We start from the raw sequence: 16,475 nt of genomic DNA, 5'->3' as shown, positions 1-16,475 counted from the left end.
GACTTAACCCCCTTCGTGTGTACACGCAAGAACAAGACCAAGTGCGCACGGAAAAGATCCTGTAATCCATGCCAGAGTTCGGTTGGTTATAGAAACACGAAATTACCCAGCATGCCTCCCCCGAAATCGGCGTATGCTGCCTGAATGGCGGGGTAAAAACGGCCATACACGTAAAAATCCACTCGTGCTAAAAAACATGAGTGAACGTGGGAGTCTAAGCCCATGAACAAAGAAGAAAAAGAAAAAGAACTAATAAACCGAAAAAGGACTTATTGCTTTCAGATCCAACCAAGACTCCCATCATTCTTCTAGTGTTCAGCGCCGGCCCTGTCAACATCTCGTTTGCTGATCAGGATCCACGCGTGTCCGCCATCATGCAGGGCTTTCTGCCTGCTCAGGCAGCGGGCGATGCATTACGTCACGTCCTGCTTAATGACGTCAAAGGCGCAGTGCCTGCTGGGAGACTGCCGTACACTTGGCCCATGTTTGCGTCACAGGTAAGAAAAAAACACGCGTGACTGGGATATCACTGTGTTAAATCCCTTTGGGTGCATGTCGCAGCAAAACGTTTTCTTTCAAAGTTGCCTACCATCAGCTGTTTTTACATTTAGTCAAGTTTTGGCTAAATGTTTTAACATAGAGGGGGAATCGAGACGAGGGTCGTGGTGTATGTGTGTGTGTGTGTGTGTGTGTGTGCGTGTGTGTGTGTGTGTGTGTGTGTGTGTGTGTCTGTGCGTGTGTATAGAGCGATTCAGACTAAACTACTGGACCGATCTTTATGAAATTTGACATGAGAGTTCCTGGGAATGATATTCCCGGACGTTTTTTCCTTTTTTCGATAAATACCTTTGATTACGTCATATCCGGCTTTTTGTAAAAGTTGAGGCGGCACTGTCACACTCTCATTTTTCAATCAAATTGATTGAAATGTTGGCCAAGCAATCTTCGACGAAGGCCGGACTTTGGTATTGCATTCCAGCTTGGTGGCTTAAAAACTAATGAATGAGTTTGGTCATTAAAAATCGGAAACTTGTAATTAATTTTTTTTTTATATTAAACGATCCAAAAATAATGTCATCTTATTCTTCGTCATTGTCTGATTCCAAAAACATATACATATGTTATATTTGGATTACAAACAAGCTCTGAAAATTAAAAATATGAAAATTATGATTAAAATTAATTTTCCGAAATCGATTTAAAAACAATTTCATCTTATTCCTTGTCGGTCCCTGATTCCAAAAACATATAGATATGATATGTTTGGATTAAAAACAAACTCAGTAAGCTAAAACAAATAGACATACAGAAAAGCGTGTTATCCTGCTCAGCGCAACCACTACTGCACTATTCTGCATGGCTTGTCGATTTCACTGCCTTTGCCACGAGCGGTGGACTGACGAAACTACGAGTATGTGGTCTTGGTGAAAAAAGCAGTGCGTTCAGTTTCATTCTGTGAGTTCGACATCTTGACTAAATGTTGTTATTTCGCCTTACGCGACTTGTTTACATTTAGTCAAGTTTTGACTAAATGTTTTAACGTAGAGGGGGGAATCGAGACGAGGGTCGTGGTGTATGTGTGTGAGTGTGTGTGTGTGTGTGTGTGTGTGTGTGTGTGTGTGTGTGTGTGTGTGTGTGTGTGTGTGTGTGTGTGTGTGTGTCTGTGTGTGTGTGTGTGTGTGTGTGTGTAGAGCGATTCAGGGAAAACTACTGGACCGATCTTCATGAAACTTGACATGAGAGATCCTGAGTATGGTATCTCCAGATTTTTTCTCTCATTTTTTTGATAAATGTCTTTGATGAAGTCATATCCGGCTTTTCGTGAAAGTTGAGGCGGCACTGTCACGCTCTTATTTTTCAACCAAATTGGTTGAAATTTTGGTCAAGTAACCTTCGACAAAGCCCGAACTTTGGTATTGCATTTCAGCTTGGAGGCTTAAAAATTAATTAATGAGCTTGCTCATTAAAGTTGTTATTAAAATCGATTTTTTCGCAAACACATTTAAAATTGATTGCATCGTTTTCTTCATCACATTCTGAATCTAAAAATATATACATATGTCATGTTTACTCTTAAAATGTGATCACAATTAACGAAAATAGATTATTAATTAGTCTTACGATTAAAATTTAAGAAATCGATCCAAAAATTATTTCATCTTATTCTTTATCATTTCCTGATTCCAAAAACATATAGATATGATAGGTTGTATTCAAAACAAGCTCAGAAAGTTAACAAGAATACAGAAAAGCGCACTTTCTTGCTTAGCACAATACCCTACCGCGCTAATCTGGCGTGTCAATATCACTACGTTTTGCACGTGGGAGGTGAGCGATTTCCTTCCCGCGGGGATTGACGAAGCTGTACTGTCTTGGTGAAAAAATACAGTGCGTTCAGTTTCATTCCGTGAGTTCGACAGCTTGACTAAATGTAGTAATTTCGCCTTATGCGACTTGTTTTAAAAGTAATATCGTTCATCTTCAGAAACATAATTATAACAAATTTGTTTTCTGTTTTCTTCCAGCTTCCTCCGATGGTGAACTACTCGATGCAAGGCAGAACGTACCGCTACTTTGAGGGGGACCCCCTCTACCCATTTGGCTACGGACTGTCCTATACGAAATTTGACTACACCGAATTAGATATCGACAATGCGGCAGTAAAAGCGGGCGATCCAGTCACAGGGTATTTTTTCGTCCGAAACACAGGGACAATGGAAGCTGACGAGGTAAGATTGTGAGTGGGGCGGGGATATAGCTCAGTTGGTAGCGCGCTGGATTTGTATTCAGTTGGCCGCTGTCAGCGTGAGTTCGATCCCAGGTTCGGCGGAAATTTATTTCACAGAGTCAACTGTGTGTGCAGACTCTCTTCGTGTGTCCGAACCCCCCCCCCCCCCCCCCCCCCGTGTACACTACATTGGGTGTGCACGTTAAAGATCCCACGATTGACAAAAGGGTCTTTCCTGGCAAAATTGCTTAGGCACAGTTAATAATTGTCTACCTATACCCGTGTGACTTGGAACAAAAGGCCGTGAAATGTAAAATTGCTGCAATCTACTGGCCGTATAAAATTTCATCTCACACGGCATCACTGCAGAGCGCCCAGAACTGTACCCACGGAATATGCGCGATATAAGCCTCATTGATTGATTGATTGATTGAAAGTAACCATCCATTTAGACATCGATCTTAAAATTGATCAGCGACCCAAAGCGAGCTAACTCCATCGAAAAACAGCCTCTTGAAGGCAAAATTTGTTGCTAAAGGGACAAACGTGTAATAACCCCCCCCCCCCCCCCAAAAAAAAAAAAAAAAAAAAAAAAATAACCCAACCCAGCCTGTTCCCCACAAAAAAACCGCATGGACACAGAAGACAACATGGATATCATCACCTTCATGTTTTTTGTTGTTGTAAGAGCAGGCGCAATATGGTATCTGTTTAATGAATTGTAATACATTGTTTTAAGAAATGCAGGTGCAATCTGTATAATAATATGTTTCATCTCACACCTCAACCCCCGAACTCGTTTTTTTGTAAATGGTTTAGATGCTGTTGTAATACAAGTCTAGACCGGCGAGTTGGCTAAATGGATAAGGCGTCGGCCTCCCAAGCCAGAGGTCGTGGGTTCGAATCCCGGCCGCGCCTGATGGGTTAAGGGTTGAGATTTGTCTGATCTCCCAGGTCAACTTATGTATGTGCAGACCTGCTAGTGCCTCATCCCCCTTCGTGTGTACACGCAAGCATAAGACCAAGTGCGCACGGAAAATATCCTGTATCATGTCAGAGTTCGATGGGTTATAGAAACACGAAAATATCAAGCATGCATTCCCCGGAACCGGCTTACGGCTGCCTAAATGGCAGGGTGAAAACGGACATGCACGACAGCACGTAAAAACCCACTCGTGCAAAATACACGAGTGTACGAGGGAGTTTCAGCTCATGAACGCAGAAGAAGAATCAAGTCTGAACTTAAATACTAAAGCGTTGCGTTTTTAGAAACTTTCGTTTAAATATTTTTACAGGTGATTCAGATCTACATCCGCTGGCAGGATCCACCTATCAATGCGCCGACACTTCAGTTGGCGTGGTTCAACCGCATCACTATTCCTGTGAGTGAGAAAGGCGTCAAAGTGAACTTTGAGATCGACGCCAAGACCATGGCTTTGTGGTACAAGGACAGCTGGCGTATTTTGCCTGGTAGGAGACTCCTATCTTTCTCTTTATGCGATTTCTTTTTCTTTTAGTGTGTGTATTCGATTTCGTTCATCTTTCGCTGTCTCTAGTGTCTAAGAGCTAATTCGGGTCGTACTCATCATCTATTTCGGTACTCTTTGTATCCACCTAGAAGTGCTCATGGCACATCTTAAAATAGAGTTATAACATGGAGACATAAATTGAGGAAAAATTCGTTTGAAAACTGGCGAGGTGACTATAATACCGGTTGTTGACAGTATGGAGAAACTGTAGGTGGGCAAACGTAAAGCGATACGGCGACCAGACTCCTGAATGCAATGCTTCCAGGCAAAATGATTTAGCGTCCTTCTTTCTCACAAACTTCTGTTCAAATGTACTTTTGTCTAAATTGGTCTATACACACCATGATTTGTTTCTTGTTCATTTTTTGTGTGCTTTAGTGGTTTGGTTGATTTAGTGTCCATGTGTGTGTGTGTGAGTGTGTAAAAACTGTATACGTGTATATGATAATAAGTGTGGCTTGCAAGTGAAATCTTGGACATGCAGTGCGAGTGCGTGTGTGTGTGTTTGTGCGTGTGTGCGAGTGCTCGCAACCTCGAGACTGCTGGGTGCACATGTATACGTATGTCTTGTGCGTGAACGTGCACCACCTTACGGGCAATTCAATTGCATGCTCAGTTTGTTCATTGTTGCAGGACGCCTTGAAATGTTTCTAGGAGGACAGCAGCCACACCAGAAGCGAGCAGCTCCAAGCAACACCCTTGTAGCGCCTTTCATAATTCATGGGAGCAAATACCTTGGACGATACTAATACGCTGTCAGAATACAAAATAAAATTAATCGAAGATTACTGGAACGTTAAATTTATGGCAACACAAAACGCTTACAATCACTAAAACTTCGACCCATTGATCAGATAACCACTTGTGATACAAATAATAAACTTAGCTTGGAAAATCTTCGATGTCGCTAGCCATTTAACGATCAATGATTAATGACTGTAATTGTTTTATTGGATGCACTACTTGGAGATGCAGGGATGTCGTTAGGCGTCGGACATCGGACATATAACGATGAAAATCCCCAAATGTCCGATTCACATTGCCGCATGTCGATCAGATGTCCTATCGTTTTAGCCTGAGCGTGGTCATTGTCCGATATATATATTTGTGTAAGTGCATGTGCTAACAAACTGAATTACAGCTGGTTACTGTCCATCAGAGCTGTACTGAACGCGCACTCATCCGCTCGTTCCATTCTTATCAGTCACTCCAACAAATTAAATGTCCACACCAGCTGTTTGCAGTTAAGTCCACGTAAAGTGAAATGTTATTGAATTAAATGAAAGCTTTTTATGATTTAACTTTTGTGAAAAATCATAGCAATTTCAAAATCAATTTTCCAAAACATATTTACAAAAAACATGAAAAAGTTTAGCATCAAATTATAGCACAGCAGGGCACTGCTGGCCGATTGTCTCCCCTGCCCTTCTGTTGGGTCAACAAAGGGGCCATAAATACAACTGTACAAAAACATGAAAAAGTTAGCATCAAATAGCACAGCAGGGCACTGCTGACCGATTGTCTCCCTTGCCCTTCTGTTGGGTCAAGCGAAGGGATTAAATGTAGCAAATTGAACATCAACTTGCCAAAATATATTTACCAAGGAATAAGAAGAAAAAGTTTAGCGTCAGTAGCCCAGCAGAGCAGCTGACTTATTGTCTCACCTGCTCTACTGTTGGGTGAAACAAAGGGGGCCCTTTGCGGGTCGCAAAAACGATTGAGGCAGACCTACAGAAACTGAAAAAATAGTAGAATGAGCCCGGGGATTACTTCCCTCGACCTGACCCTAAGGATCAACCAGGTTAGTAAGTAAACCGAAAAAATAATGCCAGCTGCCACAGTCGCGGGCTACTCAACCCAAACCACTCAGGGCGAAGGGAAGTAGGCTGTGGACCGATGCGATCTGTGAACTAAAGCTAAAGCTTCGGTTCCGGACCTGTCAATGACGGTACTGCACCGAAGCTCAAACGGTGGTGTCAGCTCACCCTGGCATGGCATGCAAGAAAAACAACAACAGCGAAATGTACAGCAGGAAACTGATCGGAACATACGAATTATCTCTCTTGACTATTACAATGGACATCAACCAGCGACATGAAACAAAGCTCCAGCGCCTGATCCGAACATACAAATTATCTCTCTTGACTATTACAATGGACCTCAACCAGCGACATGAAACAAAGCTCCAGCTCCACAAAGTTACAAAATGCATGCCTCCATGATTGATAAAATGGAGGAGGGGTGGGTGGTGGAAAAATTTTCACCAAATACAAAAACTTGACCTTTCAGCTCGCTGGCATCTTGCGTAGTGACGCTAAGCTAAGCTGTGCGCGGGGCACTGTCCGCCGCACAGGTCAGTTCCAACGGTCCGCTACGAGCCAATCAAAGAAAGGCGCATGCAATCATACAAACTGCCCATCGCCACGCTCGCGTGGCGAGAAGCTCTTTTGTGTAAGTGCATGTGCTAACAAACTGAATTACAGCTGGTTACTGTCCATCAGAGCTGTACTGAACGCGCACTCATCCGCTCGTTCCATTCTTATCAGTCACTCCAACAAATTAAATGTCCACACCAGCTGTTTGCAGTTAAGTCCACGTAAAGTGAAATGTTATTGAACTAAATGCAAGCTTTTTATGATTTAACTTTTGTGAAAAATCATAGCAATTTCAAAATCAATTTTCCAAAACATATTTACAAAAAACATGAAAAAGTTTAGCATCAAATTATAGCACAGCAGGGCACTGCTGGCCGATTGTCTCCCCTGCCCTTCTGTTGGGTCAACAAAGGGGCCATAAACACTTCCCTTTTGCCTTAAAAAAGAAGTGTTGACCCCACAGAAGGTAGGGAATGAGATGGACTGAACTGCAAATTACCTGAGCTTGCTTTTAACTGTACACAATGCAAAAATACACAGTTCTGGACTGTCGTTATCTCCCGTGTCTCGGGGCGATCTTTTGCGTCCGCGAAGTACCAGGCCTGAGAACCCTCGAGACCTGCAACATAAGAAAACAACACCGCGGCAGAGAAAAGCTTGTGTATTGCTTATCCAGTAACGTAAAGTTCAGTGTACCAATGATGGACTGCAGATCTCTTAACTGTACCTTTTTGTTTTCGCAGGCAAGCCTGAATAGCATTTGGCTAACTTGTCTAGCGGGAGTCTGATCTCCATTCGTCCACCACTGTGAGATCGTCTAAAGCTGACTTCAAATTTGTTGGGTTTGACCTAGGCTAAAGACCCCTTGTAGCCAATGTCGAAACCATCCCTAAAAAACCTGAAACTAATCTGTTGGCGAGATCCGGCCTGTAGCCTTCGAGCCACTTTTGCAATGGCTCACTTTGAACCGGTTTTGGGCCCGCCCCAAATCTTTTGTTTGATTCTTAATGGTACCAGTGATGGTAGGCCCAGCGCGGCTTATGTAAACCCTCCAGACGTACCTGCTATGCGTTCGGTGACTGCAAACGTGGCTGCAGTGCAGGCTTGGGTGGCCAGGTCCTCGCCAGGTCTGCCGACTGTTGGGGTGTCTGGCTTGTTGTTGGGGCGTCAGTGTTGGCCGGCCCTGCCCTTTGATTGGGCTGGGGCGTCTGGCAGGTGTCCCTGATCTGAGCCGCAACTGCCCGCTGCTTCAATTTTTTCCCTCCAACGCCTGGAGGAGCTGGGCCATCCCAGGAGGTGGTGTCCCTTGTGGCTCTGTAGCCCCTGTCTGTGCTGAGGTTGGGCTGGAGGATCCCCTGTCGTCGTCTTTGTGGCCCTCTTATTTGCCGGCCATGTCTGCCTATTCTGGGCTGCAGGTCCAGGGCGGGTAGGCTTGTGTTTTGGCATCTAACCGACTGAGGAGAGAGCATCTTTGATCGTAAGGACTGGCTTAAACTGCTCATACCTGAGCTTACTACAGGCTGCTGGTGCCCAGGCAACTGGAATAAAACTGGTTAAAACAACCAGGTTGTTGGTGCTCAGGCAACTGGAATTAATTGGTTAAAACCATGAGGCTGTTGGTGCTCAGGCAACTGGAATTAAACTGGTTTACACAACCAAGGTGTTGGTGCTCAGGCAACTGGAATTAAACTGGTTAACACAACCAAGCTGTTGGTGCTCAGGCAACTGGAATAAAAGTAGTTAACACCACGAGGCGAGAAGCTCTTTCTCCATTCCTTTGGACAGTGCGATATTCGTTAATTTTCATTTCAAGATACAAATCTTCTAAAAGACCGAACGCTCTCGTGTTCAGCTGACACTGAAGTTACCAGTGCCGCGTGCGGATCTTTTCTTTTGTCGGGAATTCCCGAACCGTTTGCGGTATGCGCCGTTTGGGTATAACCGTCTCGGTGCAGCGCACTGATCTAAAAATAGTGGATTATTTTTAGATCAGTGCATGCTACAGGAGTACGGGAGACAACTCCAACTGACTAAATTTGTCGTCTGCTTTTGTTTTTGATACGATACGAGACGAAACACTGAATTATGACGCTGAAAAAAACAACTAAAGCCTGCAAAAGATCAGCATTAGATCAAACCGATCATTTTGTTTTTCAACTTTTATCCAAATCATGCAGTTTGTAATCAAAGTAAGAGCTCTGAAGTTGTTCATGTTGGTTTCTTTTTTGTGGTTTCTTTGAAACTAAACAAATACAACATTATACGCACACTGTGTTGATGTATTTACTATAATTTTTATTATGTGTGTGTTCTACAGCGCGCGCGTGGGTGTGTATGTGTGTGTGTGTGCGTGTGTGTGGGCGCATGACTTTGGAACAATTCCATGGAATGTGTTATAAGCTGTTTGGCGAAAATTCATAATGTCCTATTACACTTTCTGAAAGCGGTCAAATGTCCTATTGATGCTGAAGAACTCAGGACATTTGTCCTATAGGTATGAATTTGTAGCAACATCCCTGGAGATGGACACATTAGCGAACAAACTCACAGATAGGCCAAGATCAACATTAGTGCTGTAAAATGACATCGCTTTTACACACTACCCAAGATCCACAAGTCACTGCAGAAGCCACCGGGACGGCCCATCGTTTCAGGCATCAACGGGCCCGACTGAGAACCTCTCCAAGTTGGTGGACAGCTGGCGCCAGGAGCACGTCAGTTGCTTGCCGAGCTATGTGAAAGACTCAACACATCTTCTACCGACCATTGATGACTGGAACACAAAGTTCGGCCCATTTCCACCAACGACAAAACTCATTTCCATCGATGTGAAAGCATTGTATACAAACATCCCTCAGGACGAGATGACATCTGCCATCCACCACTACGTTACGTTACTACTTACCCAACTCAAGATGTTCCACCAGCCGATGTTGTGGTAAAGGTGGCAGATCATGTTCTAAAGAACAACGTCTTCACATTTGAGAACCAGACTTACAAACAAGTATCTGGCACGGCAATGGGAACACCTTGTTATGGGGTGGTATAGCCCGGTTTATAGTGTTTGTTTATAGGCTTGAATGTAACCTGAATAGTTGTCCGCTACAGTAGCTTACAAGGCACAAGCGCACACGCACTCACACACGCAAAAACCTGGTGTTAAATGGATCTTGGCACTGCCAAGACTAATTATTATTATTTACAAAGCTTTTTACATCACAAAATCATTTCCGGACCTCGACCAGTACTCTAGGGCAAGAAACTCTACAGTCCAAGACGCAGACACCTTTTGGCTCAAACAAAGCAGCTTAACAGGTAAGACGAATAGATATTCTACTGTACGTTACCCTACTGCCATCTTCCGGCCCTCAAGATGTTGGTATGGCTGTAAGTCCTTCAGACGACTGACAAGGGTGCATCCTCACGACGAGCAAACGTTGCTTGACGTAGCACTTGAATGTCATCCTTCCAGATCGTCTCGGCGGCTGACGGTAGAACTCTGCCAGCTCTCCATGGCCATGGCCATGTACACCAAGCTGCAGTCACCAGTTCAGTTCAGCCTCCGCCGATGAAAACCCTCCAGTTGGAACACTGTAAAGTTTATAGTCCATAAGTCAACTTGTCTTTAGTTTCTTTCACTCGCACAATAAAAATACTCACTCGTCCAACATATTAAGCTGCATGAGCCAATATAATTATTTACACGTTAATTCCTGTTTTCTAAAGCCAAGAAAACGTTACGCAAAACCCTCACATTTTTAAGCAGTGTAACACAATAGCTTAGGCCTACACAATAACGCTAAACATTGAAACAGTCACTCTTCTCACATACGACAACATGACATGAAAATATAACCGGTTTCAAACATACCTCAAAAGAGTGTAAACCCAACAGTTAGTACAGTCGCCGGACTGGCATGGATATGAAATAGAAGATATCATGTAGACTGGAAGGGAAAGTTCGTCAGTCTTCATCCTTCTTCAGTCAAATACATAAAAACAGGAGCCCGTCTGCTAGAGTGTTAATAAAAACACGAGTCGAGCTTGGCTCCTTGACGGCGACTGATTTTACAAAGTCGTTCTTGCTATGACATTGCTGTCGTCTGCATCACTTGCACGTGAAAAACCTTGTCAATTACACAAAGGTTCAACTGCTGTCAACGTGCCGTTATGCAGCCTATAGCCCTTTTCAATGTCTGACCATCGCTATAGTCTATTCTATTTACAAAAATACACATTACCAAAAATATGAGTAAACCGCTTCGTAACACACCTCTTGCACCATCAGGGGCGTGTTTGTTTGTGAGCCAATTGCAGGAACAGCTTCTACAAAACAGTCCGGTACCTGTCAACGGGGACTGTTGAAAACGGTTCATGGATGACATCCTACTACTATGGACGGGCTCTGATGAAGACCTGGACACATTCATCACGTTCATCAACAGCTATCACCCAAGCAGCAAATTCACCTCAGTGTCATCACATCAAGCCGTTTCGTTCCTGGACATTCTCACGACAGTTCAAGACCGCTACATGAACTGACCGATACTCTAAACCAACAGACTCTCAGACACCCCCGCCATAACATCAAGAACACCCCCTACATCCTTTTCCTTCGACTAAGACGCATTTGTTCAACCTCAACGTCATTTGAAACCCAGTGTGATGAACTCAGCAAGCAACTGAAGAGAAGAGGACACAAACAACGCATCATCAATAATGCCAGGACTAAAGCTACCAACACCACCAGGAGCCAGTGTTTTCAGTATAAAGAACAGAAGAAAAGTGGCAGAATTCCATTTGTAGTCACCCACCATCCTGACAATCCTCCTCTTCGGACATGGATGAGAGAACTCCACCAAGAGATGACAAACATGAGCGACAGGATGAAGCGAGCTGCACCAGAGCCTCCAATGGTCGGGTAACGCAACACCAGGTCACTGAAGAACATCCTCATGCCTTCACCACTGCCCCTGCTCCCAGGCTCAAGAACACCGGGGTGTTACCATTGTACGGCCAAACGATGCATAATGTGCAAAACCCATCTGAGTCATTCTCCAAAGCTGATGAATTCTTAGGTCGGTCACTTAAAACGAATTTTCTACAGAAGCAAATGTGGTTAGACCTTTACAGAAGCAAATGTGGTTAGACCTTTCCCCATTTTAGCGACGGTTGCTCTTCTCAATACAAGTGCAAAACAAGTTTTGTGGACACTTCGTACTCGGAGGAAGATGTTGGCATTCCACAAGAAAAGCTTTTTTTTGGAAGCCGCCAGGGTAAGGGTCCCTGTGACGCAGAAATTGGAGTGATCAAACGCATTTCAAGCCTTGCAGTGAAGCGTCCACAAGTCAGCATTGCAACTGCTGAAGAGCTGTATGACTTTGGCAGGCAAAAGCTTCAACGACCACTCCAGACCAATCTTCACTGTCACAGCAAGCGGTCCTTCAAATTCTTTGGAGGAGGGTCCATCCCAAGAGGCAGACCAAGAACAGAAACCACCAAAACACTTCAAGGGACACGCAGCCTCCACTGTGTCAAAGGACACACCCCTCACATAGTCAGCAGTCGGGTTGGTTGGTTGGTTGGTTTGTGGAGTTTAATGTCCCTTCAGCAGATGCTAGCTGCTATTCGAGACCGATGCAGTTATTTTCTTTTTCACTTTACATGGCAAGTTCTACGTTTCAGACTATTTACATTCAGATCTATCACTGCAAAAGAAGGTTCTAAAAATGTATTATTATCACTTCTGGTACTTCACATCTTGTAAAAAAAATCTTGATCTCTTTTAAAAAGTTAAAAATCGTGTCCGGGGGAACATCCCGGAATAAAACCTTCATCGTTTCTGCAATGTAGTGTTTGTCTCGAAATTCTTGAACGTCTACACATTTGGTGAGGACATGTTGTAATGTCCATGGTTCGTCACATCCAAAACAGTATGGTGGATCTTCCCTTTTCAGCAGATAAGAATGTGTAATGTGACTGTGCCCAATGTGTAAGCGACAGAGAACTGTCTCTTCTTTCCTGTTGAGGCGACATTGGGGTAGGCTGTCCGACAGCTGGGGGACGATCTTATGAAGTTTATTTTCTTCACATTCGTCCCATTCGCTCTGCCATAGGTGTTTTATGTACATGTTGGTGCGAGTTCTGAAATCTGAATGCTTTGTGTTTGTCAGTGATGATTGTTTCTCTGGCTTCTTTAGCTGCTTGATCAGCTGCAGAGTTGCCTCTATTTCCAACATGGGATGGCACCCATGCAAACACAATCATTTTGCCTTCTTCAATCAGAGATGCATGTAGCTCTTGGATTTCGACCAACAGTGGGTGATCTAGCTGAATTCCCTTCACGGCGGTAAGAGCCGATAGGGAATCCGACAGAATCAGGAAGTCTTTCTTTTTTGACTGATACACCTGTTTCAGAGCGAGCTGTAAAGCTTTCAACTCTGCAGAGAATACAGAACTGTCATCCGGAAGATGGGCCGAAAAGGCCCTATCGAGTTTAGGACCTGTGACAGAGGCTGATGTCACTTTACTTTCAGCTTTGGACCCATCAGTGTATATTCGTTGGTGGGAAGGAAAGTCGGCACATAACTGGCTAAAGCACTGTTTAAAAATCAAATTATTCGTCTCTGACTTCTTTAACCTTGTCAGATCTAGTCGAACAACTGGATCTGGCAATGTCCATGGTGGTGTTTTTGTCCATTTATTTTCACCAACATGATCGAGTTTTATCTCAGACTCGGCCAGATGTGGCTGAATCCGAGAAGACAGAGGTGCTCGATCATTTGGGTGACTTTAAAAAAATTCAGAGCATTGTGGTTGAAATACGCATTGGTAGGCTGGATTTGTAGGCATAGCTTTCAGTTTCAACACATAATTTAGGGTGAGTTTCAGGCGTCGCAGCCTCAGAGAGGGTTCTTTGGCCTCAACATATAAGGACTGTACTGGAGACGTCCTGAAAGCTCCCAGACAAAGATGTATACCCTGGTGGTGTATTGTGTCTAATAGCCTTAGGTTGGATTTTGCGGCTCCACCATAGACGACACAACCATAGTCCAACTTGGATCGGCTCAAAGCACAGTAAAGTCTGAGTAGGACTGTGTGGTCAGCACCCCAGTCCGTATGAGCGACCACTTTCAATACATCCAGAGCTTTCAGACATGATGTCCTCAGATACTGGATATGTTTAAGGAATGTTAGTCGACGGTCAAAGATCAGTCCTAGGAATTTAAATTCTTCAACGACCTTGACAGGATTACCGTTCAGGACAAGAGAGGGTTCTGGCATGACTCCCCTGTGTTTGCAAAGATGCATACAGACAGTTTTGCTGGTGGAAAATTTAAAACCGTTCTCTGTTACCCATTTTTGCACCTTGTCTATACATAATTGAAGCTGCCTTTCCACTCTATGTAGGGATTTGCCACGCACACAAAGTGCAAAGTCATCAACAAACAAGGATGACTCAGATCCTTTCAGTACTGCCTTTACTATGTTATTGATTTTGATGTTGAACAACATGGGTGATAGAATGCTTCCTTGAGGAACACCCATCTCTTGTTGACAGAACTCTGATAGATTGGAACCCACTCGTACTGTAAAAACTCGATTACTTAGAAATCCTTCCACAAAAACAGGGAGACGTCCACGAAAACCCACTTCATGCAGATCAGCTAAACTACCGTGTTTCCAGGTCGTGCCGTAAGCCTTTTCGAGGTCGAAAAATATAGCTAGTGTATGTTTAGATCTCGCAAAGGCCTCTCGAACGAAGGTCTCAAAACGTACCAAATGATCAGTGGTGCTGCGTCCCTTTCGGAAGCCACATTGCACATCACTTAAGAGGTTTTGTTTTTCTAGGCACCACACCATCCTAGCGTTGACCAATCTCTCCATGGTTTTACACAGACAGCTGGTCAAGGCTATCGGACGGTAGTTGCTGGGGTTTGTATGATCTTTACCTGGTTTTGGAATGGGGATAATCATCGCTTCCTGCCATGAAGGTGGGAAGGATCCACTCTCCCATGTGTGGTTAAAAACCTTCAGCAAGACAAGAAGACAACTTTCTGGTAGGTGTGCGAGGAACTGATAATGTATTCCGTCCAGCCCCCTTGCTGAGTTGTTGCATTTTTGTAAGGCTTGTTTGAGTTCAGTTAAACTGAACAACTAATAAAAGTTCTCCTCATTCTGGGATGAGAAGTTTATGGGTTTACGTTCTTGGGTGGCTTTGATTTTTTGAAATCTGTGCAGTAATTTTATGTTGATGAGTTTTTCTCTATTGTTGAAGCCAGAACGTTTGCTACTTCATTCTTTTGGGTTGTAAGGGATCCATTTACCATAAGGTGATTAATTGATGCAGATCCTTTCTTTCCCTTGATTTTACGAATAGCATTCCAAACTTTACTGGAGGCTACCTTAGAGTTTAAGTTAGAGCAAAAAGACCTCCAGGATGTTCCTTTAGAATGTTTTATGACAGTGCGACTCTTAGCGCGAATTCGGAAGAAAGTCAACTTCTTGCCAAGGGTCGGGCATCTGTAGAACCTGTGTAAGCTTCTCTTTCGTTCGGATCGGGCTTCTTTGCATTCTTTATTAAACCATGGCACTTTAATGCGGTTGTTTGAAGATGTTTTTGGGATGTACTCAGTGGCAATGTCTTGTAGAGTGTTTGTAAATATAGATGATGGGTCGTCACTTCCATCAAAGACAATGTCTTCTGTGAGTTGGACAGAACATTCGGCAGGAAAAGACAGCCAGTTTGCCTTGTTCAGGTTCCATCTCTGGGGGGAAGCTTCTTCCATTCCATCTATTTGAGACATCAAGATAGGGAAATGTGTCATCATAGACTTTAAATTCAAAGTCTAGAACAAGAGAGGTGTCGCAGATAACTAGATCTAGTATGGACTTGCATCCTGTTGCTGGATGGAGATATGTTGGTACTCCATCGTTTAAAACGCATAGATTACGATTGTCTAAAAAATCTTCCAGGATTCGTCCTCTCGTACATAGAGAGTTGCTGCCCCATAGAGGGGAATGAGCGTTAAAATCTCCCATTAAAACAAAGGGAGCTGGAAGCTGATCAATAAGATTTTCAAGATCGTGCTTTGTGTAACATTTTGATGGTGACAGATATACACTGCAGAGAGTGATGGTTTTATCTAATGTCCCTCGTGCTGCGACGGCTTGAATGTTTGTACATAGGTTGATCTCACTACAAAGTACACTTTTCTTAATTAAAAGAGCAACTCCCCCAGACGTGTTATTGTCTGAATGGTTTCGAAAAACATTGTATCCAGATACATTAAAATCTTTGTTTGGCTTCAGCATTGTTTCCTGTAATGCTGTAGCAACAGGATGAAATTTGTGTAAAAGTAGACATAATTCTTCATTGTTAGCTTGGACCCCTCTACAATTCCATTGAATAAAATTGGCTATGTTTGTTTAGTTTTTAAGAAGTTTCTGCCTCCATGCGCTCTTCGTCGGATAAACTCCCAACACGATTGTGAAGTGCGATGGGATTCATCTCCATTTTTGGAGTGCGAGGCGATTTTGGAGGTAGAGTAACTTTTTTCTTGTCCGGAAGTGTTCGTGGTGTGGATTGTGTAAGGTCCACTACCTCAACGGCCCCCTTTGTGTGAGTTGCCCTGTGATCGGGCTTTTTGGTTGGTGTGGTGAAGCGAACCTCACCAGGAGACCCCACAGGGTCTCCAGTGGGGATAGCCCCACCTGTGCTTTCTTCTGTCTGTGTACAAATACTTTTGTTTCTTGTGGGCTCTGTCCTTTTCAACATGGACGGGCCTGCCTGGACACCCACAGACCTATACGCAATACTGGTCTGGGTGGGTGTTGCCATTA

The 16,475-nt window shown here is 43.7% G+C and overlaps 1 protein-coding gene across 2 annotated transcripts in view; it reads left to right on the top strand.

Moving 5' to 3' along the window:
• LOC138962977 (uncharacterized) overlaps nucleotides 1-16,475 on the top strand; it is a 40,043-nt gene that overhangs the window by 17,473 nt on the left and 6,095 nt on the right. The window contains exons 10-13 of one of the 2 annotated variants that reach the window (XM_070334946.1): nucleotides 283-497; nucleotides 2,526-2,729; nucleotides 4,024-4,198; nucleotides 4,891-8,904. The exons of the other annotated variant lie outside the window; for it this stretch is intronic. Coding sequence (XP_070191047.1) covers nucleotides 283-497; nucleotides 2,526-2,729; nucleotides 4,024-4,198; nucleotides 4,891-5,006 — 710 coding nt within the window. The 3' untranslated portion in view covers nucleotides 5,007-8,904. Of the gene's footprint in view, nucleotides 1-282; nucleotides 498-2,525; nucleotides 2,730-4,023; nucleotides 4,199-4,890; nucleotides 8,905-16,475 lie in introns of those variants that run through there. 2 annotated transcript variants of the gene reach the window in all.

The sequence above is a fragment of the Littorina saxatilis genome, linkage group LG3 (assembly GCF_037325665.1).
Source record: "Littorina saxatilis isolate snail1 linkage group LG3, US_GU_Lsax_2.0, whole genome shotgun sequence".
Classification (NCBI taxonomy): Eukaryota; Metazoa; Mollusca; class Gastropoda; order Littorinimorpha; family Littorinidae; genus Littorina; species Littorina saxatilis.
Note: the sequence above shows the minus strand (reverse complement) of the source record. Positions and strands in the feature narration are given on the sequence as shown.